Source organism: Staurois parvus, unplaced genomic scaffold (genome assembly GCF_062004578.1).
Source record: "Staurois parvus isolate SC_StPar_1 unplaced genomic scaffold, SC_StPar_1.0 ptg000210l, whole genome shotgun sequence".
NCBI lineage: Eukaryota > Metazoa > Chordata > Amphibia > Anura > Ranidae > Staurois > Staurois parvus.
In genome coordinates, this window is record NW_028318006.1 from 2,546,206 (window position 1) to 2,574,102 (window position 27,897).

General features: G+C 40.2%; 1 protein-coding gene across 2 annotated transcripts in view; it reads left to right on the forward strand.

Moving 5' to 3' along the window:
- The window catches only part of COLGALT2 (collagen beta(1-O)galactosyltransferase 2), a 126,972-nt gene that overhangs the window by 73,300 nt on the left and 25,775 nt on the right, over positions 1–27,897 (forward strand). For both annotated transcript variants that reach the window (XM_089678828.1, XM_089678829.1), the window contains exons 6-8: positions 7,510–7,629; positions 13,802–13,878; positions 26,512–26,618. In XM_089678828.1, the coding sequence (XP_089534954.1) occupies positions 7,510–7,629; positions 13,802–13,878; positions 26,512–26,618 (304 nt within the window). The remainder of the gene's footprint in view (positions 1–7,509; positions 7,630–13,801; positions 13,879–26,511; positions 26,619–27,897) is intronic.

Below are 27,897 nucleotides of genomic sequence, written 5' to 3' on the forward strand. Positions count from 1 at the left end.
GCATAGTAAGATTAGCAAGCGCACCTATTAAAGAATCATGCCATCAAACTGATGGGTGTCTGGGTACTACAATTTGCACATCCTTGCTGAAGAAGTAGGATAGTAGTATCTTCCACTGTTACTTCAATAGGGCTGCGCTCCTACTTTTAAAATGTACAAAAAGTATACAACCATAGTAAAATAACATTGTTTTAGCACAGAGAAATATATAAAATGAGTCGGAACCATTGCCAAGGAAAATGTAAGAGAAGAGAAAAGACGTGTTAAAGTGAATTTTTGGCTACACAAATCCTTTTTTACAGTTGAATAGTATAATCAAATTTATTGAACAATCAGTACCTGAAAAGTACCATCTTGTTTTTTTTTACGAAAGGGAAAAGGGGCTTGACCCCTTAGTTCCAGTGAAGGGAACTCTTAAGGCATCAGCATAATAAGACATTTTGGGCAAATCCATGCTCCCAACTTTGTGGGAACAGTTTGAGGATTGCCCCTTCCTGTTCCAACATTACTGCCTACCATTTCACAAAGCAAGGTCCATAAAGACATGGATGAGTGAGTTTGGGGTGGAGGAACTTGACTGGCCTACACAGAGTCCTGACCTCAACCCGATAGAACACCTTTGGGATAAATTAGAGCACAGACTGCGAGCCAGGCCTTCTCATTTGACATCAGTAAATAAATAATTTGCGCTAGTAAATGTGTATAAAAAGAAATCATCAAATCATAAGTCCAGAAAAAAATATATATATGCCAATACCACAAAAAAATAAAAAAACTTTTAAGTGCAAAAAACTTTTGTGCAAAAAAAGTGTCTAAATATGAAAAATTTTCACCAAAAAACCTTGATAATATAATGGCAGATCATCCATAAATATATCTTCAGAAACGGAAACTCTGCAACACACCGATCCTCATCGATCGAAATAACAGGATGAAAAAACTTTGTAGTTAATCGAAAATCCACTTCTCCAATAGATAAAGGACCACCTTCAAACGTATCCATGGGGGGAAATGCCAAGCACTCGAGAGAAACAGAAAGACTTCATGGTGCAATATTATAAAAACCAATTCCTTTATTAGGTACTCATTGCACTTACTCAAGAGGTGTCCCAGCCGACACCAGCATCAACAGCATAACAGCAATCACATAAACGAGCCTGGCTACTCAGCACATGCGCAGTAGCTGGCAGCCAAAAACGTAATGACGTCACATCAATCAAGCTCCGTCCTACGTGTTTCGTCATCGACGTCCTCACGGAGCGGGAGGACGTCGATGACGAAACGCGTAGGACGGAGCTTGATTGATGTGACGTCATTATGTTTTTGGCTTGAGTAAGTGCAATGAGTACCTAATAAAGGAATTGGTTTTTATAATATTGCACCATGAAGTCTTTCTGTTTCTCTCGAGTGCTTGGCATTTCCCCCCATGGATACGTTTGAAGGTGGTCCTTTATCTATTGGAGAAGTGGATTTTCGATTAACTACAAAGTTTTTCATCCTGTTATTTCGATCGATGAGGATCGGTGTGTTGCAGAGTTTCCGTTTCTGAAGATATATTTATGGATGATCTGCCATTATATTATCAAGGTTTTTTGGTGAAAATTTTTTTTCATATTTAGACACTTTTTTTGCACAAAAGTTTTTTGCACTTAAAAGTTTTTTTTATTTTTTTGTGGTATTGGCATATATATATTTTTTTCTGGACTTATGATTTGATGATTTCTTTTTATACACATTTACTAGCGCAAATTATTTATTTATTGGTACACTTTATATATGGTGATTTTTTGCAGCTGGTACACTATTAGTAAGTTATATAATTTTGACCATAGGCGCTATTATTAATTTTTCTTATTTCATTTGACATCAGTGCCTGACCTCACAAATGGGCTTCTGGAAGAATTATCCAACATTCCCATAGACACACTCCTAAACCTTGTGGACAACCTTCCCAGAAGAGTTGAAGCTGTTATAGCTGCAAAGGGCGGGCCAACTCAATATTGAACCTATGGACTAACACTGGGATGCCATTAAAGTTCATGTGCGTGTAAAGGCAGGCACCCCAATACTTTTGGCAATATAGTGTATGCAGCTTCATTCTCCTGTCATTGGTTGGTAAGGAAGCAGCGAGTGCCAGCATCTGCCAGGGACATCACCCACCCCCATTCATTTACTGGCCGGGAAACCCCAGTCTTGTAAACAAAGGGACCAGGAATAGTTAAAAAAAAAACATGGGGGGTTTCCCCATAATACAAACCAGGCCCTTTGGGTCTGGTATATATTTTAAGAAGGGACCCCATGCAAACATATAGAAAGAAAAAGTGTTATGTCTCTCCTAAAAATCCACCCTTACCCTTATCTGAGCATTCTGCCTGACTGGCCAAGAAAAGAAAGGGGGGGGGGCATATGCTCCCCCTCTTTCCTGAACCATACCAGGCAGGTGACATGCCTTCAACATGGGGGGTACCTTGTCAAGGGAGAAAGCACATAGTTCCCATGTTGATGAGGGCAAGCGCCCTCATCAACGTGGGTGAACCCCTTTGTGTTTTTTTTGTGGGGTCTCCCATTAATATCTACAGTATATCAGACCCTCATCGGCCACTTGTTTACAAACCAAAAGAAGTGGCCGGGAGCTCTCATTTTGCTGACGATTTAAACAATTTTTCTTGTAAATATCAGTTTTGCTTTAGAAGGTTGTATACATCATACAGATGCGTCACTTCACAGACAGGGACAGGACCTGCTATTTAATGGAATTTTGTATTTTTAGTGTTTGCTCCCTGCCAAACAGAAGTATATGCTATTTTTTTTCTTTTTATGCTTTGATTCCCCTGGACATTGCATGGTACGCCAGTACAGTTTCCCATGCCATTTGTCTGACAATCCCTTGCCTGTTAGCTAAGTAAATGTCTACAACTGTTTTTTTAAATCTGGCTCACATTGACTACAGCTGGGTTCTGCTGTGGTACCTAAACTTAAATAACATTCACTGAACCTGCCTCAAACTGAACATAGGTATGTTGGATTTATCAATAAATAATAGGCAGCACCCCAAGCAGCTAACTTTCACGTGATTTTCATATATTAATGAAAGAAAAAATCATATAGAGACATCTTCCTCTATCTAGACAAAGGCAAACTCTCAGCATAATATAAATTTTCATTAGAACAGGGAGGAAATCCAGGCTAAAAGTAAGTGGAGGTACGGCTCACTTAAGAAAGGAGTGTTTATTCTGAAACATTTTGATTCCCACCTCGGCCTGATCCTGAGTGTCTGCATGCCAGCTGAAGGTTATTTTCTGGTATTTATCTATGTGTAATGATGTTAGTTAATTGCTGTGCTTTTAAGCCTGGATCTCCTCCATGTTCTAGTGAAAATGTATATATAGCAGGGGCGGACTGACCATTTGGAAACGCGGGCACTGCCCGAGGGCCCGGGGTCAGTAGGGGGCCCCATGAGATGCCCCTGGTACCTTTTTCATAGGCTTTTTTGAGTTTGGGCAAGGACACAGGGGCCCCATGATGTCCTATTTCCCGGGGGCTCCATGAGTTGTCAGTCCACCCCTGATATATAGCGTGTACCTGAGAGTTTGCTTTTGTCTGTAGAGAGGAGCTGTGGGGAGATCTGTACTCTGATGTACTGTTATGTCTCTATACGGTGCTTTCTTTCACTAATATATGAAAATCTAAAATTTAGCTGTTTGGAATGCTGCTTATTATTTATTTATATAATAATTTTCCTGGGTCTTTCTTTAGGAAACCCAATCTATGATTTCAGCACCTTTATTTATGTGATTACCCTTTATGTACTGATGTTATGATTTGGGTGTGCATTAGCTTACATTTTGTTTTACTAATTTTACATTGGGTTTATTACAAATGCATAATCTTTTCAAACACATCATAAACACATCCTAACAAAAATGCTTTACAATACAAAGGATGCTTTTGTCTCCGTTGAATCACAATGTTTATGTTTACATGGCTTTAAGTTGCCACAAAACTCTGGGTTTTGTATATATATATATTCTATTCAAGTATATATATTTTTTAATTTCTTAAGAACTTTATTGACATTCGACATATACAAGGAACAGTCACATCATGATGATTGTAACAAAGCCCAAAACGTGAAAGAAAATAAAAACAAGAAGAAAAATAAAACCACAGCACAATCCAAGATATGTAAAATGTACATCAGAAATGTTAAGTAAGAGATGTAACATATCAATACATAAACAGTAGATGTACCAAACAGCAAGCAGAAACAAGTATTGACAATAGGCCACCTCCAACACGCGTGGAAGAGGCAACCATTCCAAAGGGTTCCAGTTGTTGGCCAGTAAAGTCAAACATTTTAATTAGCTATCCAGTTACAGGAACGGTGGTAGGGCATCTATCGTACCAAGAGTGAAATGTTGTATAAAAGGGAATCTAAGAACCTAAACCCTAGGGGCCTGTCAGACCATAAAACACATCCGGCTTGCAGAGTCTGGAACTATGGAGGACTAAAGGGTAAAGCTGAGAAGAAGAAAAACAAAGAAGACATGAGATGAAGGAAGATAGAAAAAAAAGGGGGGGGGGAGAAGAAAAGAGGAGTGGGGGGAGTACAAGAAAGAAGGGACAGGGATAATCTCGATATCCTCTCAAGGGGCCTGGTCATGAACCAAAGCAAAGTCAGCACCCTCAAGTGTAAAGTATGAGTATACTTGAAAATCCAGGCTATGAAAAGAATGCTGAAGGATGAAACTATAGTTCCAGGAACAGATCCGAAAGTCCATCAAAGCAACTCAACCAGTGTCCCTGGTCAGTAATCGATAAGAAGGGGTTGTTCCAATCATGTATTTTTAACTCAGAAAAGTACTTTCTATTGCTCTCAACCCCCACCAAATCTCGAAATATCTTTTTCTCGCTGCTGCACCCTGTTAGAGGGGGACTACTTTTGTTTTCCATGGTCTTACTGTATGTCTAGTCTTTTTCTCACTCCCGAGATAGTCTAGGCACTCTTGATTATGAACCATTGGTATTTTTAGTGTGCACTAACATGCACTGCTCGTTCCAAACAAACATGAAGTAAGGGGAAAAAATACAGTAAGAAATACAGTAATACATGACCAGGGGCGGACTGACCATTTGGAAACTCGGGCACTGCCCGAGGGCCCGGGGTCAGTAGGGGGCCCCATGAGATGCCCCTGGTACCTTTTTCATAGGCTTTTTTCAGTTTGGGCAAGGACACAGGGGCCCCATGATCCCCTATTTCCCGGGGGCCCCATGAGTTGTCAGTCCGCCCCTGTACATGACTTAATGAAAAAAATTTTGGAGAATAAGAATATTGTTTAGTGTCACTTTAAATGCATGTAATTGCCCAACCTTGAGAGAAAATTTCATATTTTTATCTGAAATATACTGCCATCTTGTGCATGTTTGTAGTCTTTGCATGCCACTGCAAATATATTAACATCACAGTATTATAAATGGTGTGTGTATAAGCTGAATGAGAAAATTACAGTACAATCAATAAAAAAATGTAAACAGCAAATATATACAAATGCATAGGAAAACACATGGAGTAATCAGGATTTAGTTACAGACAAAGGGATTTTAATGCACAATTGGAATTTGAACTTCTTTACCTTAGGTAATTTCTTCCCCTTGCCATGAACCCTTTCCATTTATTGATCTTATTTGCTGCATTGCAGTGAACTTACAATAGTAGAGTGCCCCAAATGAAAAGGTCCTGGGTTCTTCAGAGGTGTAAAAGGTTGTTACATTGCTGACGCAGGGTGCAAGATATGACTTTATACCAGTAAGGGTCAGGGGGACAATGCTACCTAGTTCCAATGGTTTTATTATAGGGTAGTGCTAAAAACTGGGAGGCACTCCTTAAAATTTGTGCCATTGTGGCAGATTAAGTCCACCATTAGCAACACAGGTGGTCTATTGAAACCTATGATACTCTATCAATGCACTTTGCATTGTACCTTTGCCTTTTGCACTGCTTTATTGACTAAACTTAAAGACTTGTAATGTTATAATGTAATAACAAATTTAGATACTAAGTTGGTTGAAGAGTCACTCTGTAATTTGAGAATTTAGTCTACTCTTGTCAGACTCCCTAGGGCCTCATGCACACTATGTTTTTCTGAACACTTTTCTCCTGACAGCAGAAAAGCAGCATTAAAGACGCACTTAAAACTGCATTTATCAAATTATTAATATTATACAGTATTTATATAGCGCCAAAAGGTTTGCTCAGCGCTGTACATTATATTGGGGGACAGAACATGAGACAATACAGTGACAAAACAATCCACGAGGGGTTTGAGGGCCCTGCTCTTTCGAGTTTACAATCTAGGAGATGTGTTTAGATGTGTTCAGGTGCATCAAGTGTGTTCATGATTTTATTGCATTCATATTTCTGCCCTTAAACACCCCTGCCACTAAATGCCTGTAAATACCTATGTGTGAATGAACACATAAGCTAACATAGAGGGGTGTTTAGGGTCAGAAAAAAATGCCATACCTCTGTGAAACAGGTGTTTGACAACTGCAGTGTTCATGCGCCCTTATGATGAAAAAGTACAATTAAAGGAGAAGTTCCCCTTTCATAACATATTACATGTTGCACTCATATTCAGGATATAACAAGTTACAATTGTTACTAGTTACAATTGTTACAATCCATTGTGATCTCCCCCCTGCTAGCTATCACAATTTTAAAAAAAGTAGTCATATGGGGCTCCCCCTGCCTGGCCGTGTCACTCATACACAGTATTCTGTGAATGGGAAAACCACAAGTTCCGAGTCCCAATAAACTTTGAGGCTGTTGACCTGTAGTTCTCAATGAACTACCACGGTGCTATTGAGTACTGTGGTAGTTCATTGATTCTTCCTGTCTGTGTATCTGCTTGCCTGTATGAGGTACGAGCACACAGATACACTGACAGATCTGCAGGAGTCCTGCATAGCACGAGCAATCTGATGATCGCACCAGCAATCAGGCTCCCCCCCAAAAAAAAGAAAAAGTAAATGCACATTTTTTTACCTGCAAAAAATGTGCATTTATTATTTTTTTCTTAAAAGGTGAATATATCCTTTAAGAAATACAATTTATCCAGAATGGTGGCCTGTAATGTGTAAGCCATGGGAGGGAAAATTCATAAAGTCTATATAGATGCTTGCCACAATTTGCAAAAACAACAGTTCTGGCTACATTACGCTGAACTTCTATTGGAAAAAATATGTGAAAATATCCCACCTAGGGAGTAAATAAGCTCAAGCACAAGTTGGGATGGATTTTGATTACAATTACATTACCAGATTGAGGTGCCTAATGTTTTTTGTTACAAGTCAAGATCACCTAGATTTAAAATTGAGTCCCTTCAAAATAATATTTACCATTTATAATGCACTAAACGGCATAATTTTATGACAAACCTAATCACTTTGTGCACTAAAGTTTACATATTTAAAACGGCATGCCATCTAATATGTCTTTGTCTTTTTCAGGAATTCAGATGTATATATGCAATAAGGAGCATTATGGATATCTTCCTGTGCCTCTTAAACCACATCAAACTTTAGAAGATGACATTGAGAGTTTTACTCATGTCCTTACAGAAGCAATGAGTAAGTGAAGAGTGAATGGGTAGAATATAAGTAAAAATCTTCTATTTAAGTTATCAGTAGTTTTATGACATAACTTATTTGTGGATACAGAGATCAAGAAGGTTCCAGCTCTAGGGTAACCTACAGGGAAAAAGTGACCAGATGTTTATGTAAAACTGTTGACTCAGTACAAGACAATTTTGTTGGTACCCATACAGCTCATTGAAAGAATACTTCATTCCTCCTGAAAGTGATACAAGTAAAAGCAGTTGTCTCATGTATACCTGCTTGCCTTTTGGTATGACACAGAATAAAGCAAAGAAAATGAGAAAATAGATAAATCATTGCATGATCTAAATGGCCTAGAGTATAAATAATTGGACCATAGCAACTAAATGGTTTATGTAATTAGCATCACACATGTCTCCAGTAATCTAATCAGACAGTCAGCCTATTTAAATGATGAAAAAATTGTCATTCTGCTCTTTGGTATAATCAACACTGGACACTTACCAGAAAAGATCAGAAAGAAAATTTAGACTAGTATGTCAAAGAAGACCCAGGAAGATGCTACTGTTGACAAAAATAAAAAAAAAACAGGCTGTGATTAGCCAAAATGTATATTGACAAGACACATTGCGGGTTATTTACTAAAGCTGGAGAATGCAAAATCAGGCTCACTTTTGCAAAGAAACCAATCATTTTCCAGGTTTCATTGCCAAAGCTTAATCAAACAAGCTAACGTTAGAAACTGATTGGTTTATATGTAGAAGTGAGCCTGATTTTCCAGCTTTAGTAAATAAACCCCATTGCTTCAGGGAGAAAAGCTGGAGCTCTGAGATAAGTTATATCAACTCTATGTTCACAGAAAAAATAAGACTTACAGAAAAGAGAAAGCTGTAGCTACTGTGAAACATACAGTAGAAGAACTTTGGTTATGCTTTTGGGCTGCTCCGTGGCATCTGGCACAAGGTTCCTTGAATCTGTGAAGGGCCCAGTGAAGTCTTTAGACTATCAAGGAATTCTAGAGTGAACATACTGCCATGTTTCAGAAAGCTCTGTCTCAATTGCAGGTGATGGGTTTTCCAACAGGATAATTAGCCAAAACACACATGCAACATCACACAAGGGGTTTATTTACTAAAGCTGGAGAGAGTGCAAAATCAGGCTCAATTCTGCATAGAAACCAATCAGCTTCCAGGTTTTATTGCCAAAGCTTAATTGGAGAAGCTGAGGTTAGCAGCCGATTGGTTTCTAGCAGAAGTGAGCCTGATATTGCACTCTCCTGCTTTAGTAAATAAACCCCTAGAATGGCTAAGAACAAAACATTGGACTAACCTGAAGTGGCTTTCTAAGAACCCTGATCTGAATCTTATCGAACATCTATGAAATAAGCTAAAACATGCAATCTGGAGAAGGAACCCCTTAAACTTGAGATACAGTAGCTGGTGCAGTTTTCTCAAGAAATGTGGGCTAAAAAAAGAAATGTGGTCAGAAGGCTCATATAGAGCTGTAGCAAATGATCATGTCGAAAGGGTTTGCATCAAAATATTAGGTTAAGGGTCTCATCATTTTTGTCCATATCATTTTATTTAAAATATTCCATTATACCAAAAATCAAAAGCAAAGTCTGATTGTATTAAATGTGCAGTACACAATAATGGAATCCAATTACTTTGGTCAGTTTAAGGTTATTTCAGAGAAAAGGGTTTTTCTTTTACCTGGAATGGTGCCAACAAATTTGTCCATGTCTGCACACAGAAAACTGCACACGTTTGTGTAAATGGACAGTCCCCTTGTGACCACTGCTGTAAGCAGGGCTCATCAGAATAACTCTAAAGCTAGGTTCACACTGGTTAGTTGCGGGTACAGGAATCACAGTTGTTTCCACACCAGCAACCTTCCGCAGATAAAACTCGCTGCTCTGTATAGATACACAGGGCTGCCATTCACTCTTAATGGCACCCCCATGCAACTAAACCCGCAGCACATTTGCATGTGTGGGAACTGCAGGGAAATCCTATGGGGCCAAAGCACCATGGGATTTTCCTGCAGCTGCATTTTGAAAATGATGCAAGAAACGTTTTCGCAGGAAATGCAGGCACAGCAGCACATTTAAATGAAAATAGCTTTTTCCTTCCCTTTTTTCAGCACTAGTGGACCCTGGCCTCAGCTTTATCTCCTAGGTTTTTTTTCCAGCTAAATTGAAACCACTGCCTCTGGTGTACTTGGAGCCTTCTTCTGTCTTTAAAAAAAATACATTATTTTTCTCCTTTCATCACTTTATAACAAAATATTTTCACTGTTTTCTGATTTTTTGTTTTTATTTTCTTAGCTATACTGTACATGTAAAATAGATCTGCAAAAAAATCTTATCAATGTGTGTTAATATTTTCAGAACCTAATTTCTGTGGATTATATGTAGTTCTCTGTGTACATGGGGCAGCCATATTTGTATAATACATATACATGCTTAAAATGGTTACTCTCTCATTCTCACAATCCAAGACCTACACTCACAGACCTTCTGATACTCCCTAAGCTACATATTTTTTATATTCAGGGCTTTTTTTTCAGCAGGAATGCGGGGAACACAGTTCTTGCACCTCCAGCACTGAATATATATAATGACTAGGGGTTCTGGCGTGTGCCGGAGGTTGTATTGATGCTGGCTGCTGGAGAATCTATTGTTGCTGGAGGGGACCTATTTTTGCATGGTGGTCATTTGTTGTTGGAGGGGGGGGGCCTTGTGTTGCTGGAAGGGATCTACTGCTGAATGAGGGGTCTATTGTTGCTGGCTGCTGGGGGATTATCGTTGGTGGAGGTCTATTGTTGCTGGCAGGTTTAATGTTTAGGTGGGGGATTGTTGTTGCTTGGGGGGGGGGGTCAGTTGCTGCTGAAAGAATTCTACTGTTGAGGAAGGGGGCTTTTGCCGGCTGCTGAAGAGACTATTGATTCTGACTGCTGGGAGATCGTTTGTTGCTGGGCGGATATTTTGTTCTGGAGGCCCATTGTTGCCGGGGGAACTATTGTTCCTTGGGTGGTCTTTTTCTTCTCTTTCTGTGGGATATACGCTTTTCTTGTTATCATTAACAAATTGCACACAAATTACATAGCACCACAAAATGATACTTGGTTCTGTATTTTCTATATGGGGCAGTACTGGGAGGTGGGTAGGGGATGGAACTAAGGGACAGTGTTCAGAGGTGGGTAGGGGGGCAGGGACAAGAAGTGACTCAGAAGGGTGAAATTCCTGCACCTATTCTCTGAGAAAAAAATATAGAAGGTAAAATAATAAATATGTAATAGCAAAAAATTACTTTAAAATGATCACACTATCCAAATCTCAGGAGGCCGAGTACAGATGAGTACAGCATTTGGTGAGGAGACGTGCCCCCATATAAGTGCACTAAAAGTACAGTTGCACTTTAAGGTAAAAGCTGCAGTTATGCCATATTTGTTCACCAAAAATACACTATACTGTTTCATTAATTAAGTAAAAAAATCTTATAAATGTTTTCTGGTTGAATTAAAGTGCGATGCCAAGCACTCTTTGTGAGTATAGGGAGTCTTTTGGTCTCCAGGAACAGACAATACTCAAAGAAGTATTTGCTGGAATCCGTGGAAATCTAATTCCAGGAGGGTGCACCTTTAATGTAATTGTATACTAGAGGAGCAATGTTGAAGCCATCTCTTGCCATTTGACCTATGACTTTGTGATTGCATCCCTGCTGGGAATGTTTATTTAACCACATACATGTTAAATTACTTTTCTCTTGTGTACTGAACGGTCTCACATGAAAGTGACATTCATTCTTAGAGGAAATATGGTATATAACTGTATTTCTATCATTTTAAGTGCATTAGGCTTATGTATATAAGTGTATTTGTAGGAGCTATACGTATAAGCTTGAGGAATATAGTACATTTCCTACTTTCTATTTTCTGCAAGCCGGGAAATGCTGCAACAGCATAGCTGACATATGGTGCAGTCCACGGCCTCCAGGTCTTTGCAGTGAAATAAATAAATTCTTCTGTGTTGGCTCATACAGTGCAGTACACTTATTCTGTCCTGGGGGTCAGGGACCACTTGGTGGATGTTAGGCATTTAGCAGGATTTACTGTACATCCCATTTTTGCCAATGGCGGCATTGTATGTATTTATAATACATTTTACTGTATGTGTGATAACTTTTACATGTATTTTCACATACCATCATAAAAAGTATGTTAGGAGGCTTGTGAACCATGCAGGTTCTCCATTATGCCACACAGGTCCTCCATTACACCACGCAGGTCCTACATTACTCCACGCAGGTTCTCCATTACTCCACACAGGTCTTCCATTACACCACGCAGGTCATCCATTACTCCACGCAGGTTCTCCATTACTCCACGCAGGTACTCCATTACTCCACGCAGGTTCTCCATTACTCCACGCAGGTCCTCTATTACACCATCAGGTCCTCCATTACAGTGTAATCCCATAATAAACTTAGTCTACAATTATGTAAACTCATGTCAAGTAAAAGCATATCTTGTAAACACCCTTATTGTATTTACTTGTGGGGAAAGGAAGAAGCCAGTCCTTGATGACTAAATCAGGAGAATCAGTGATATTTCATAGTTAACACATGCCAACTGGTTTCCTGCATGGTGCTACTAAGATGAAGGTAGACAATTTTTAGACACACTCAAAACAAAATTAGGTCCAGCAGACCAAAAACAGTTTTTGCTTACAAGTTATATGTTAGATTAGCAATAATTATGTAGTGCAAGGGTCATCTTAATTAAATAGAAGTTGGAAAAAAAATTCTCTATTATTTGTTTATCTGAAACAATTTAAAAAGTACATTCCCTTTACGTAGACAGTATGTACACGTCCATGTGCTGTAGCTTAAGCTGGCCAAATACAGATCAATTTTTGGCCCATTCTGGTAGATGACTCTGTCAGCACCTAATTGCCTGAAAAAAAGCTAGGTTGTAAATTATTACCTGAACAGAGGCAACATCCATTCAGATACAATATCTGGGTATTTGAACAACTGTGGGTGCCTACTGTATGAATGAAATAGCTGGCAGAAGAGATTCCTCCATTCACACTGTTTAGAAATCTCACAGTGTATGGGCAGTTTTGGTCCATTTTTAAAGAGTAGATGTACATTGGGCATTTTTGTGCATTTGGTGATATTAAGCAAATTACATATTTTGTGTGGTTTATGCCTTTGCACAAGTGTTGGTGCTGCAGTGGGTTGACTGTGAACAATGTTGAATGCATGTATATTTACGAGACTTGCAGTACATTCATTAAGCCCTTGTTCACACTGGTCCGCTGTCTGCGGGTTGGTTGCGGGTGCAGAGATCACACCCGTTCCTGCACCCGCAACTCACCCACAGCCAAATTGCACTACTCTTACAAGATGCATGCCATTCATTCTGAATGGCACCAGCACGCATCTCAGCCGCAACGCATATGGTCAAAAAGACCAAGAAGTTTCCCTGGGGCCGCATTTTTAAAAAGGTGCATGCACCTTTTTTCTGCAGGAAACGCAGGCACAGCAGCCTATTTCAATGAATGTGCTGCCATGTCTGAGCAAACACAGGCCGCATGACCCGCCATAGTGTGAACTTAGGCTCCATGATTATCAAAAGTTCTGTATATTCCCTCATTTAAGTTGTACATACTGTAAATGGGCAGAGGTCCCACCTCAAATGGTAAGTAGGGAGACATTTACCTTCAGTCAAACACATTGGGGTTTATTTACTAAAGGCAAATAGACTGTGCACTTTGCAAGTGCAGTTGTGCTCATTTTCCCAGAGCTTAGTGAATGTGGTGAAGCCTGACTGTAAAGAACACCCAATCAGGTTTAAGAAAAAGAAAAAAACAGCATATTTTGTTTGCACATAATTGGATGATGGAAATAAGCAGAGCTTCAAAAGTCCTTTATTGAGACCCATGACATAACCTCTGATGCTTTATTTTCCTGTCCTTGTCTGATCATGACATGCTATGCTGTAATGTACATTTGTCATAGTGTTGAAGATTCCGAAGAACAATATAGAGAACACAGATGCTAAAGCATAATAACCAATCTGAATAACAGGTCCCAGGTTTTATATCGCTTTTTAAATGAAAATAGATGCAAATCTCTAATCTAATTCTATTTGTAAACTTGCCCTTATTGCTTTCTAGTTGATCGTCCACCCCTAGAGACATCACGATATATCTATGTGCCACCTAAACTTCCGGACAAGATGGGATTTGATGAGGTTAGTCATCTGACACTTAAGATTAAATACTTTGTCAAGAAAATTAATTAATTGAATTAGACCAAAAATAAGGTAACTGTTTTTTTTTTACATGTACCATATTCTCTCAGCGAGAGTTGGTGTGCAATCAATATATAATGAATCACTCTCACAGCCAATGGATTATTTATTGGTGCTTCATATATTTATTGTATAAGGACTGCATTTGGCAGCTTATAAGAGCTTAAAGACTAATTCAGCACAGGCAGTACAGGAATAACTAAAGTGGTCCCAGCCCGCTTGATTTTAAAGGATCCAGTTCTCATTTTTTTCTAGGGTATGGGTAACAAGCACTAGTACTCTATGGACCAGTAGTAAGGTCCTCTTCTCTCCAGCACTGAAATGTGGGTGGATACTCCTACCTGTGGTCATACTGCCTATTGACATGGCCCTAGTTCTTCATGATGTCATGAAGTCATAAGAAGAGGGAGGAGGCAAGAAAAGAGGCTTTGGGGACCAGTCATCACAACCGAGAACTTGAAAGATGGAAGATCATGAAACTGTGGATTAAAGTGAATATTAGTGTGTATTACTCAAGCATGAAAGAAAATGAGCAGAAGATCCTTCTTTAGTAGTGGGGGTTTGGAGTGGACAGAGACCATTTTAATAATTCCTAAATACCCTGAGTTAGACTTCAATATACCTTGTTCTAATGTCTCTGGCATGATTCAGATAATTGCATGGAGTACTGTGTTTTTCACATTTGTGCTGCACATGATCACTGTGACATACGCGGTCTCCGACCCCTACCCTTCTCACCAAATAAAGAATCAGCCAATCTTACACTGTGCTGTCACTATGTAACAATGCCACTCTCAGTTGCACCCTGCACAAAGATTTTCCAGCTTGCGGGTCTACCATCTATGTGCCATCAGCCTGAGAGTGATTATCACTGGGTTAATTAATTAAGCAATTAACCCTGCAAACTCCAAAATGCCACCAGATAGCTTTGGGCCTATCAACCCTTCACAATGTTAGCAAGAACAAATGTGAACAATAAACGTCTGTAACCTACACACTGTCACCACAGACAGGTATATTAAGAGGATTATTATATACAGTAGCACTCTTCAAGAGACAGGGATTCTTTAGTTTGCATTAAAAGCCTTACAGATAGTTTTAACACTTTTAGGAATAGGGTTTATTAATGAAAAGGTCAAATGGTGCAATTAAAATATTTACAGAAAGGGATGTTACAAAAGACATAAAGAGAACAGTAACGCAACAGAGAAATAAAAGGAGTAGAAAATGGAGAATACTTGCAAAGTACTGGTTTTAGCAGAGTCAAATTGTCCAAGCAAAAATGTTGCCGTGGCTCTCTTGGGTGTTCCTTGGTTGATGTTAAAACAAGAGCCACCTTACCAGGTCCTGCCATTCCCTTTTTCTGTGATTTTAAAGGAGTGTCGACAGAGACCAACTGACCAATCATCCGGTTTAAGGGATGGGTGCCAACTACAGCTTTATACTAATATTAATGACTTCCAGTATGTGCAGGTGGTATTCTAGAAACTGACAGATTAATATTCAGAATTATATTTCATATCCAGGGATACCAAACACAGCATACCTTGGATGTATCTGTCACCCAGGAAGGAGGAGACTGCTTTCTCCCCTTTCGTATGTGCTAACATAGTCATGTATGACCTTGAATTAATCGGTATGATATTCCCCGTTCAAATATATACCTAATATTAATATGTCCTATTCCTGTTGGATTTTGCAAATTGTGTGTGAATTTGTTAAGTTGTGGGATAGATGTTTTGTGGCATGCTCTGCTTTCCTAAAGCTTTAATGGCCTTACATGTCATGTGTGACAGGCTTGACTGAGTTATTATTGTTTTACGATAGGCCAGATGGAAGACTTTTTCATGGTTCCTGGAAACAGACATGCTGTAGACCTCAATTAATGTTTTACAGCTCTGACCAGGTCTGTTTGTTGCATTCTGTTGTCCCTGATTGACATAAGAGGCTCTTTTGAAGCTTGTTAAAAGTTATTGCTCCAAATTCCATATTTTGCAGGAGGAGGGAGGGAGTAAGATCACTGCTCATGAAAACAAAATGGCTGATAGCTTAACAAGATGGCTGTCTCCTACAGCTTCCATGTCCCTATTGCGCACAATCATTACAGTCACCATAGTTCCCTGGTGACCAAGGCTTTGTGCCCATGAGCTCCCACACTCAGGCCTACGAGTCCAAACACAACCTGTGGCAATGTGAGAGCAGACTTCGCAAGGGACCAGATCACGGTCTTTATCCACTTGCCCTCCTAAGGATTTACCCCCTTCCTGACCAGGCCATTTTTTGCTTTACGGCGCTGCGTTACTTTAACTGACAATTGCACGGTCATGCAACGCTGCACCCAAATTAAATTTACGTCCTTTTTTCCCATGAATTGAGCTTTCTTTCAGTGGTATTTGATCGCCTTTTGCATTTTTTTTTTGCACTATAAAAAAAAAAGCCCAACAATTTTGAGAACAAAACAGTATTTTTGTCTTTTTGCTATATAAACATGTCCAGTAAAAAAATGTAAAAAAAATCAAATTTCGTGATACATTTACACCAAAATGTATTCTGCTACATGTCTTTGCTACAAAAAATCCCAATACGTGTAAATTAATTGGTTTAAGTGAAAGTTATAACCTTTACAAATGGTGGTATAGATACTGGAATTTAAAATTTTTTTTTTAACTAGTAATGGTGGTGATCAGTGCGTTTTTATGGGACTCCAGCAGGCATTCTGACACTGGGGGGAACTGACTTGGTGTCACTGACCTCCCCAGTGACACCAATACAGTGATCAGTGCTAAAAAAAAGATCACTGACACTGCAGTAATGGCACTAGGCAGGGAGTGTTTTACATAGGGGGTGGTGTGCGTGTGCTTCATTGTAAGCACACTGCTCTGGATGGCTGTGCTGTGCACAGCCATCCAGAGCAGTGTGCCCCAGCTGACAGGGAGGAGGACTCTTAGTAAACAAAGCAATCCTCCTCCCCATCAGAGATGCACGGTAATCACCGGGCGCCGGCGGGGAATCATAGGCCGGGACCCGGTGATTGACAGCCCCGGCCGTCCTACCCGGAATCACAAAATCACATATATATACAAGATTTTGTGCACCCCTGCCTCCCTGTAGCAGTATATCTGCTATAGGGTGGTCGGGAAGCAGTTAAAATATAGCAGTTTAAAGACGAAGGTGCAAGGTGGTGTCCTGGGCAGCCCCTGGCCATAGGGATACAATGAGCCCGTCCAAAGTAAAAATGAGAGAAAACTTGGCATTCAAAAGTAGTTGCGCAAGCATATTTTAAAGGATAAGTTCACCTTTTAACAAAAAATAATAACTGCACATTTTTATGCAGGTAAAAAATGTACGTTTATTATTTTTTGTTTGTGGAGTCTCTAAGGCATTGCATGAGCGATCAGCAGATTGCTGGTGCCATGCAGGTCTGATTTCTCAGTATATCTGCTTGCTCGTACATCCCGTACTTGTAGTTTTCCCATTCACGGAATAACTTTTTTTAAAATTGTGACAGCTAGCAGGGAGGAGAAGATCCTCCATTAGCTGTCACAATGGGGATTATGGGGGTGAGGGGGCCAGTCCGATCACAACATGTTACATGTTACATCCTTAATATGGGTGTAACATGTTACAAAATGTGAAGGTAGTAGGGTCTGAAATCTCTGAATCCCCTGAATGACCCATAACACATACGTTATGTTTGTAATTGCGATTTTCTGCATCTTCAGCCTGTGCATCTAAGTAGCGGATCTTGATTTTAAGGGTATGAAGATCAGTCGCATGGTCCTGCTATCTATCTTCCGTAGAGGGAACACCTTGCTCAACCTTGGTAATGCGGTCCCAGAATTAATCCAATTCCTTTCTTATAAGACTGATTTCCAACTGGAGGTGATCTATTTTGGTAGACAGTGGTCTTTGACACATGGAGATGGCCGTCATAACCACAGTGAGTCAAGCTGCTGCAGACCATGAGAATCAGTCTGAGCGGCTGTGTAGTGAAATGGCATAGCTACTAGGAACTCTCACGGATTCTGGCGTCACCGTAACTCCTGTATGGCAGGATGGTGGCACACTCTCCCCCCTGGGCCCCACGTCAGCAGACCAAGGACATAGAGCAGAGTGCTTGTTATAATAGGCACTCTGTCTTAGTGGACCAGCTGGCGTGGCTGCCTGTGTGCTCTGTCAGTCCCTGAGTCCAGCAGCTGCTCCTGCGCAGTTGTAATAGGCATGCTCTCCCATTAACTAAGATGGCATAGCCACCTGTGATCTCTACCGGTTTCAGGGTTCAACAGCAGCGCCCACTCCCTCCTGGAAGAAACATAGGAGAGACAGAGAAATGGGGGGAAAAATGGTCTTAGCACACCAAAGCATGAGGAACATTTGGGGGTGGTGCACCATCTTGAGCTTGTCCCCACAGCTGTTCTCACATTGGAAAAAAGTGTGAGTGGGGTAGCTTTGAGATTTTTACTAGGGTTTTTATTAAATGCACAAAGTTTTTTCACTTTGCAAGGAAATCATGAAAGCAAAAATACAGTTTTTTTTTAAATTTCCAGGCAAGTAATTGGGTATTCTTTGTAAAGTGAATTTTCACCACATTCACTAAGCTAAGGCGTAATTCCCTTGCAAAGTGAACAGCATATTTGCCTTCAGTAAATCAATCCCATTATCACTAGCAATGCCCACTAGAGCCAGGGGTTATTAGTGAGGGGAGAATTGTATAGATGACTGCTTTGAAGGAGTCTTAAAGCCCAACTCTGCGAAATCTAAAAATTCTCCCTTGCAGTGGGGCTGGACCCACTTTGCAAGGGTAAAATGCTTGACTGCTTCTTGGCATCCTCACAACCAGTGCAGGGATATGGATCCTGCATCTGTCTTTTTGACATCAAGAGCTTAAACTGCTGGAACATTGGGGAAAACATGTAGCAGGGACCAATCTAGCAATGTGAAGAAGTGGAGGAGCATTTTCCATGCCCCCTAGACCCAAATGAGCAGCTGTTCCCTGCAATGTGGGTGATGCCCCACTGCAAATGGGAATCTTCAAATTTCCTAGATTTGGGCTTTAAGAGAATTATGACCAAACCTGCATTGCATTACACTTACTAGTCCACATTGCTGAATCTGAAACAGGCAATGACGAAAGGTAAATGAAACAAGGCAAAATGTGCACGGAAGACATAGAGAATCTGTAATAAATGACCAGACACATTTTATCTATGTTATTTGTTTAATGGTGGGTAATTAACATTATGAAATCTTAGATTCTTCCAGTATGGTAACATGCTATGTTTTGCAAGGATCAAAAACATAGTGTAGCACTACCCCCTTAGGAGTCAGTAGAAGATTTGGGTCCCCCTATAGTCCTGCATAGCCAGGCAACAAGCATCTTCACATAGGCTTGCATCCAGAGTCAGGAATCATTCCTTGAGCTTTCTGGAACTATTTACAAGCTTTCTCCGCAGCCCAGTCTTTGATGGAGAGCTAGCCAGCCTCTCCCGATGTACCACCCAGACCCTAGATGAACTTCTCCTCTTCACCTAGAAATCTGGAGGTATCCCTGAACAGGGGATGTGGTTCCTGTCACTTTAAGAGTTGAATAGCCATTGATAGGTGTCAAATCTGGTTTCCCTATCTGCCCAGGGGGTGCAGCGGTACTCACTTAGATTATCTCTTGTACTGCTGGTGGGTTGGTGACTGCTACCAGGCCTATCAGCTGGTCTGCCCCTTCCCTGCCATACAGGGGTCGGTGAGCTCGGAGTTTTCTTCCTTTCCATCTCTAGCCCTGCAGGTGGACCCCAACCCACTGGGCCTCCTCGCAGCCTTCTTCCTTCAGCCTCATATCTTCCTCTCTGTCTTCCACCAGAACTCTCCCGCAGCTGAGCAGGCTCCAGCACTTTTAAGTGCCCCAGCTCCTTTCCAACCTCCTGTTGGGGATTAGCTAGTATCCATCCAGAGTGCAAGCCAGCCGCTCCTCAGATCCACCCACTGCCTCTAGGGCATTCCTCCAAAGCCCTAGAGCAGGGGGAAATTCCAGAGGGGCCGGCCTGCAGAGTTTCTCAGCTCTGACCTTCAATTTGACCTTCTGACTATTACATGCAGGCTGTTGCTTAGCCTTCCTTACTGACAATCAGGACTCTAGCTCCCTCTAGCTAAACTAGAAGGGCGCTACAATAGTTTAAATTTAGATTACATGAACATATTTGCCTTCTTAAGTAAGTCACATTTGACTGCATTATAGTTAAATAACTGTCTGAAAGATTAAACATTTGCCATCATCAAAGGATTGAAAAGCTTTAGTCCCAATGATTCAGGCACCTGGTACTCAAAGGGCAAATTTAGTGTTGGGGATAGGTGAAGGGTTAGGTTTAGTGACATGATCAAGTGTTAGCAGGGCAAGGTTAGGGTTAAGGTTAGGGTTCATGGGGTTAGGTGATAGTTTAAGGGTTAAGGTCATTTAAAATATAGGAAATATTGAAACTCTCCTGCTATTGAGTGAAAAAAAGAATCTCCAGTTCAGTTATGTGTTACATGCACTCTTAAATTCCTGTCCATTCCTGCTTTCTGAATCTGCCTGCTATAATCACAGGGTCATCATTCTGGTATGATAATAAAATAGTCACCTATGCACATAGAGGAGAAGAGGCTTAATCTTCAGCTGGTAAAGGGGTTCTTATGTAAACCCAACATTTCATATCCCTGATAGTTGCCTGCTGTACCATGGACTTGTATGAACCCGTATCCTGTTCTCTTTGTATTGCTTCCTTTGTGTGAAATCCCTTGTGTTCCTGCCAGTTCCTCTGCTTTCCTATGAAAAACTGACCACACTAGGCATGAGAACACAGCTTAGTTCTGTAGCTGTGATGAGAACTCAGCCTGCTCTACTCCAACGATCAGACTTCTTCTGACAACACCCCCCATCCCCTGCACAGCCATTAAATGAGAAGACCGTACTGCTGTTTTTTCTCCCCCAGCTCTTATACAGCTGAGAACATTTTAAAAAAGGAAAAAAAGGTATTTATAATGTTTTTTTTTTAATATATCTATACACAAAGGGGGGGGGGGGGGTTAAATCCTCTAGAGGGAAAGTAGTTAAGTAGTATAGATGTGAAATAGTCTTCTATGTTATACAAAAACTGGTTGGAGCACATTAAGTATGCTTCACAAATCTAATGTATTGCAGATTACCATGTTCATTGTGTAGTACACAGATTTTAGGGTTTCAGGCACTGGGTTTAAAAACAGTTTTGCAATTATAAGTACAATGTAAGAACAAGGAATTGTTGTGTCTCCTAGTTATCTGTAATTTTGAAAACACAAGACTTCAAGATCTATGGAAGTTACAGGGGCCACTTTGAGGTTAGCAGCGAAAAGTTGTTAAAATTAATGAGCAGGATTCATGCCAAAGATTAAGAACATTGTTCTACTAATTGTCTAGTTGCTGTTTACAGTCCTGAATGATTACCCTCAGGTGTTCCAGGACTAAGTTAGAGAATTTATGCAGCTTTTTCTTGGATCCAAAGATTAAATGCCACCAACACACATACATACACAGCACACACGTACACACACGCAAGTTGTATGAATTTAACTTAATTCATTTTAGTACCTAGCAACGTATTTGCACACTTTCAAAAGTGCCTGCTAATCTAATGGAGGCAATTTCCTAGTTAAAGTTTTCACCCCCAGCTCACTGTGCTTACAGTACACCTCTAATTACTATTTGCTTCTCAACTGACTACATAGCATAAACCCAAGGAATTACAGTAAAACAGTGGCTTTTCCTAAAATATAAGCAATACTTTTTATGGCGCCCCCATGGCGCTAAAATAATACACATGAAGGAAAAAAGTAAAAAAAAAATATAACCTGTCTTTAGACAATAATTCTTCTCTGCATATCCGAGCAAGTCTAAATCAGGAACATAAAAAGCTATATCATTGCATTAATGGTGGGAGGGGGCTCTAAATAAAGTATTGCAATTTTCATAAAGAAGATATAAATGTAATCACTGTAATCTCAAATACACCTAAATATGCTAAAGCAATTCTAAACATTCTTTACATTTTTCTTAAATATACAGTTTTCTTTAGAATAAGGCCCTTTTCGGACAGGGCAGACCCATCAGCGGATGCACTTGCTCAGTGGGGGATCTCTCCACTGATCCCCGCTGAGCAAGTGGATGACAGGTCTGTGTCAGCCTGCTGTTTTCAATGGGGTGGTTGGATGGAAACGGACCGCCTGTTCATTTCCACCCGACTGTCATCCGATCCACCGGACGGATGGGGAACGGATTCCCATCTGTCAGTTTTTAGCATACAGGATATGATATCGGCAGGTGTCAGCGGACACATGTCCACTGACAAAATTGCCACTCCATAGAGAGCTATGAATGGTCCAATTGGGTCCGCCTGAAAAACTGACAGGTTGACCTAATCGGACCATCAGTGTGAAAGGGGACTTATGCAGGCCATACATGGGTCAAATTTCAAACAAATTTTCTCTAGAAGATTGGAATTGGTGTGCGTTTTGTAATCTGCTGGTGCCACCATCGATTTTGAAATTCAACCAACCAAGCCTTCAATTTCCCCTCATGTTGCTACAGAAAAGAATTTTCGTGGCCAAGAATTTACTTTTCTTTCCACATCACAACTCATGCTCACTTTTGTTTTGTTTCTGTTTCTCGCATGATTTACCCATCATTGATTTGCAATTTCTTAGTTTTTAAAAAAACTTCTAACACGTCCGATCAGTCATATTCGATGGTTGCATGAAAATCAGCTGTTTCTGTGACCCACTAATGGAGCGAAATTTTAATGGAAATTCTTAGAAAAGATTTTTGAAAGAAAAATCTTTCTGAATTTGACCCATGTATGGCCGGCTTTAGACCTATTGATCCTAAATCTTTTCCAGATGTTTCCTGAAATGGGATGTGTGCCTGTTTTCCAGGTGTGCACCTGCATTGTCAGCTTGGTCCACACACCTCTGTTGGAGACAGCAGGTACCCATGCTGAAATACAATGCATTATCTGTTGTTGTAACAGTATTTTATGAAAATAAAGCATAGCATGGGCAGCACAGTGGCTAAATGGTTAGCATTTCCTCCTGGCAGTACTAGGGTCGTTGGTTCGAATCCCAGCCATGGCACCTCCTGCCTGGAGTTTGCATGTTCTCCCTGTGCTTGCGTGGGTTTCCTCTGGGTGCTTACACTATAAAACACACACAGCACACAGTTAACCCTCAGATGTCAACTCCTTCCTACCCAGTGTCATTAGTACACTGTCAGTGCTTTTCATTAGCACTCATCACTGTATTAGTGTCACTGGGCATGTCAATGAAAGTGTCAAAAAGTTAGTCAGTCCCCTCTAGTGTCAGAATGCCTGCTGTGGTAGTTGCTAATCACCGCCATTATTAGTTTAAAAGAAAAAAATCAAGTATATATACCGTCATTTGTAGACGCTATAGCTTTCATGTAAACCAATTATTTTACACGTATTGGGATTTATTTTTTTTTAGCAAAGACATGTAACAGAATATATTTTGGCCTAAGTTTATGAAGAAATTAGATTTTTAACATTTTTTTATTGGATATGTTTTATAGAAAAAGTAAAAAATATATATTTTTTTCAACATTGTCTGACTTTTTTGTTTATAGCACAAAAAATAAAAAACACACAGGTGATCAAATACCACTGAAAAAAGCTCAATTTGTGGGAAAAAAAGGACGTAAATTTTATTTGGGTGCAGCATTGCACGACCGCGCAATTGTCAGTTAAAGTAACGCAGCGCTGTATCACAAAAAAATGGCCTGGTCAGGAAGGGGGTAAATCTTCTGGAGGGCAAATGGTTAAATAGAGGTAGGTGCTACTTGAAACCCATGAAAAAAATAAATCTCTTTTGGAACACATTTTTAGTTGCTAAGTCAAAGATTTGTAGGTGGGGGAGCAAGCAGATCTGCTCACATCACATACATTGCAATCAGAGTGCAGAAACTCCATTAGACCTCATTGGGTGGTAGAGGTCTGCAGTCTGTAGGGATAATGGAATCCACTTGCATTGCAGACAAATTGTGAGCATTGTATTTGTTTAAATATATTCATGCAGACTTGTCCTGTCTGTGGAGAATCTTACAGTTTATAAATCAACATTGACTGGATTCCTGAATAGCATGATTTTCCATATATCCGTTATAACAAGGAGGCCATTTCTCAGTCAAGGTGAGAAGTCAAAGGTCGCTTGCTAGGTCAGTTGAAGCTGAGCAGAAACATAGTCAGAAACACAGCCATGGTCAGGACAGGTACAGTACTAGTTAAGACAGGTTAAGCAAGTGGTTAGTACTAGGGTGACTAGGTCACAGGAAGGAGTCACCAGGATCAGGGACCAAGCAACCACGATTCCAACAAGACAGCAGACAAAGCCAAGAATGTAGGAAGAGAAACTTGCCAATGACAAAGTACCTAGGAACACTCTAAACACAGGATACTAAGAACAATAAAGACAAGAACAAGATAAAAGGATCACACAGAAACACATCCTAGTGACAGTAATCTGAAGGCAACAACAGGCATGTAGAATGTGGACTCATTCCCCTGTAGACTGTACAACTCACCTGAAAAGAAAAATAGGACAGGAAAAAGTCCAACAGAAATAGGCCTAAAGCTAAGTCAACTGCAAAAAAGCATGCACAAAAAAGTGATAGATAATATCATTGTTAGAATAATCATTCCAGCATGCTTGGAACCTTCCAAAGTACCCTGTCCTCTCATGTATGGCAAGAAAAGTCAATTTGACAGTACAAATCACTGGTTCTGAGCAATGTCATGTGGGGGGCTGGTGTAAGCCTGTGCAAGTTGGTATAGAGAACGTAAGATTGAGGACTACTAAATGACTTCTGCAACAATGTTCTGTCCTCACTACACATTTTCCTGTGTGTAACTCAAAATGCAGCTAAAGCCTTCTATTCTGCCATAGGCCAGACTGAATGTAATCTTGAAGCTTTATTAACAAAGCAGGGTGGATGAAACTTGAAAGAAACAGATGAGAAATACATACAATCAATATATGAGACATACAAAATACAATTAAATAAATAGACTCCAGATGGCATTAACTCTATGCTCACCAGCAATGCTGCCTGTAGGGGATGGAAGTTCAGTCCACAACATGTGCTGCAAAGAATTATGGTTTCTTTCCTTCAGTTCTTAAAGTAGAACTATAGGCAAAAATTTTTTTTTTTTTATTTTGGATAGAGCAAGGGAGGGTTATAACCCCTGACAGATTTTTTTTGTCAGAATCTGTATCCTGCTGTGCAGATTTCCCATCATTCCTGTCCCATAGCCAATCAGGAGGTGAGAGGAAATCCCTGAAAATGAACAGAATTCATTGGGGACCCCCAGGTCACCAGAACTAGTGTCCCCATTGGAAGGTTTCTCCCTTTATTAATTTTTTGGGGACAACCCAAATTTTGGGATTTTCTTTTACTTTCACTTTCAATTATAATGGTAAACAGGACAAACAGAGAAGGTGAATTTCCCTAACGGGGGCACAGAATTTCCCTAACGGGGGCACTTACTCCTCTATACTCCATCCAAAACTAAAAAAAAAAAAGATTTGCCTTTAGTTATACTTTAAAATGAAGTCTGATCTCCCAGAATGCACATTTCCTTTTCTTAGAATGAAGGATGATGGGAGCTTTTATTAACAGTTTCTTGTCTCTTAAAAACAGTAGTTTTTTTCCAGACTCCATCTTGTAGCCAAATTTAATATTGAAGTGAGAACACGTAATACATTTCCCTGCTGAAGGCAGAATAAACAACTCATAGCCCTGTAATTTTACATACCAGGTGATCTACAGCTGACTGAAGATTAAAGTGGAAGATGAGTAAAGCACACCTAAAAGTACAAATATAAAGTGTTGGTTATAAAGTTGAAAAAAATAGAAAAATGTTGATCCAAAGAGTCATGTGATGTACAGTAGGATCAGGATGAATTCCCCACTTCCGCTAAAGCAAAGTGACATATGTGTAATAATAGATTATTTTGAGCTTAATAGATATGTCTCCTTTTCAGTGTATGCTACTGCAATAGAAACAATAGAATGCTACAAAATAACGTCTGGTGTCTGACAAGAGAATTATAGGAAACATGGAACTTTTTTACACTAAGTTGAACATTTTGCAGCTTTTATTATCTTGCCACAAATTGTATTGTGTTTTTTGTACTTCTAACAAAAATGCAGTCCTGAAAATAGTTTGTCCAAACCTTAGAAGACTACAGTGCTACTACAGTGCTACTACAGTGTTATATGTCTCTCATTCATTCACATAGCATTTGCATACATTCAGTGGGCAGGCTTGGTTACAGTGGAGACCTGCCGATCTGTTGTCATATTTTAGTCACTTGGCCTCTGTTGCAATAATTGTGTGTCACTGTACACATAGATATGGCTGCCGTAGCTAAGCTTCCTGACACTCACATATATCACTTTTATTCATCAAAATAATACTAAATGAGTGTATATGCTTGAAAACATTAAACCGAATACATCTATATAACTTATTTATCTGTCTTTCTCCTTATAAATAGGTTTTCTTGATTAATTTAAAACGTCGCCAAGATCGGCGTGTTCGGATGCTGCGTAGTCTTTATGAGCTGCAAATTCAGGTGAAGATATTTGATGCTGTGGATGGCAAGTAAGTACTTCTAATGCAATGGTTGCATATATGACAGTGTATAATAGTGTCACATTCTACATGCCATTTTTGCTGTATGAGTGCAGCTTATTTATGACACAATAACTTTATCCAACTTTGGGAAAAATAATAATATAAGGCATCATTCACATAGGGTGTACTAAAGTATACAGTTGTGGACGGCTGTTCCATGGATCCCTGTGCAGGCAGTCACATTCATGTCAACTGATACACAGACAGATACATTTATGCAGGTGCAAGTCAATGGCCCCTAATGGAGACAGTGGGGGAGATTTACTAAAGCTGGTTCACTTAGCAACTGGTGCACCTGTGCATGATAGACAAACCACTAGGCACTAATTCCCACAACCAACGTAGGGTAAAACAAGGCTAGCTCCACAGCTGCTTCGATGACCATTAGGCGTGTGATGTGATATTGATAAAACCAAGAAAATCAAAGTGCTCATGGCGACTTTGATTTGACTTGTGCCAGTCCCTTTACTTGTGCCACACTACTGCATGGATATTTTGGAATATGGTGATTATGGTTTTATCCATCTATTAAACTTTTAAATCAGATATATTGACTGCTGGATATGTATGTTATTGCCTAATTATTCTAGCTTTCACCACGAGTGCTCTGATTTTCTTGGTTTTATCAATATTGCACCTGTGCATGGTAGCCAATTAACTTCTAACCTTAGCCTGCTCAATTAAACGTTGGCAATAAAACCTGGAAGCAGATTGGTTTCTATACAGAGTTGCACTAGATTTTGCACTCTCCAGTTTTACTAAATTATCCCCAGTGTGTGTTCGGGCCCATGCACCACCACAGATTTCACATTGGAAGCATCGTCTGTGTCCGTGCATCTGCAATTGACATTGGTTGGATTGCCTGCACAGGGTTGCATGGAAATGCAAATAGTGTTAGTACCTGAATTTGTCATGATATTATCCTCTTGTGGTGCCCTGGGACTGGAAAAAGGAAGGGAAACTCTAGACGTAAGATAACATGTGTTGATAGGAGCAGGAGCGGACTGACAACTCATGGGGCAATAGGGGATCACGGGGCCCCCATGTCCTTGCCCAAACTGAAAAAAGCCTATGAAAAAGGTACCAGGGGCATCTCATGGGGCCCCCTACTGACCCCAGGGGATCATGGGGCCCCTGTGTCCTTGCCCAAACTCAAAAAAAGCCTATGAAAAAGGTACCAGGGGCAGCTCATGGGGCACCCTACTGACCCCGGGTCCTCGGGCAGTGCCCGAGTTTCCAAATGGTC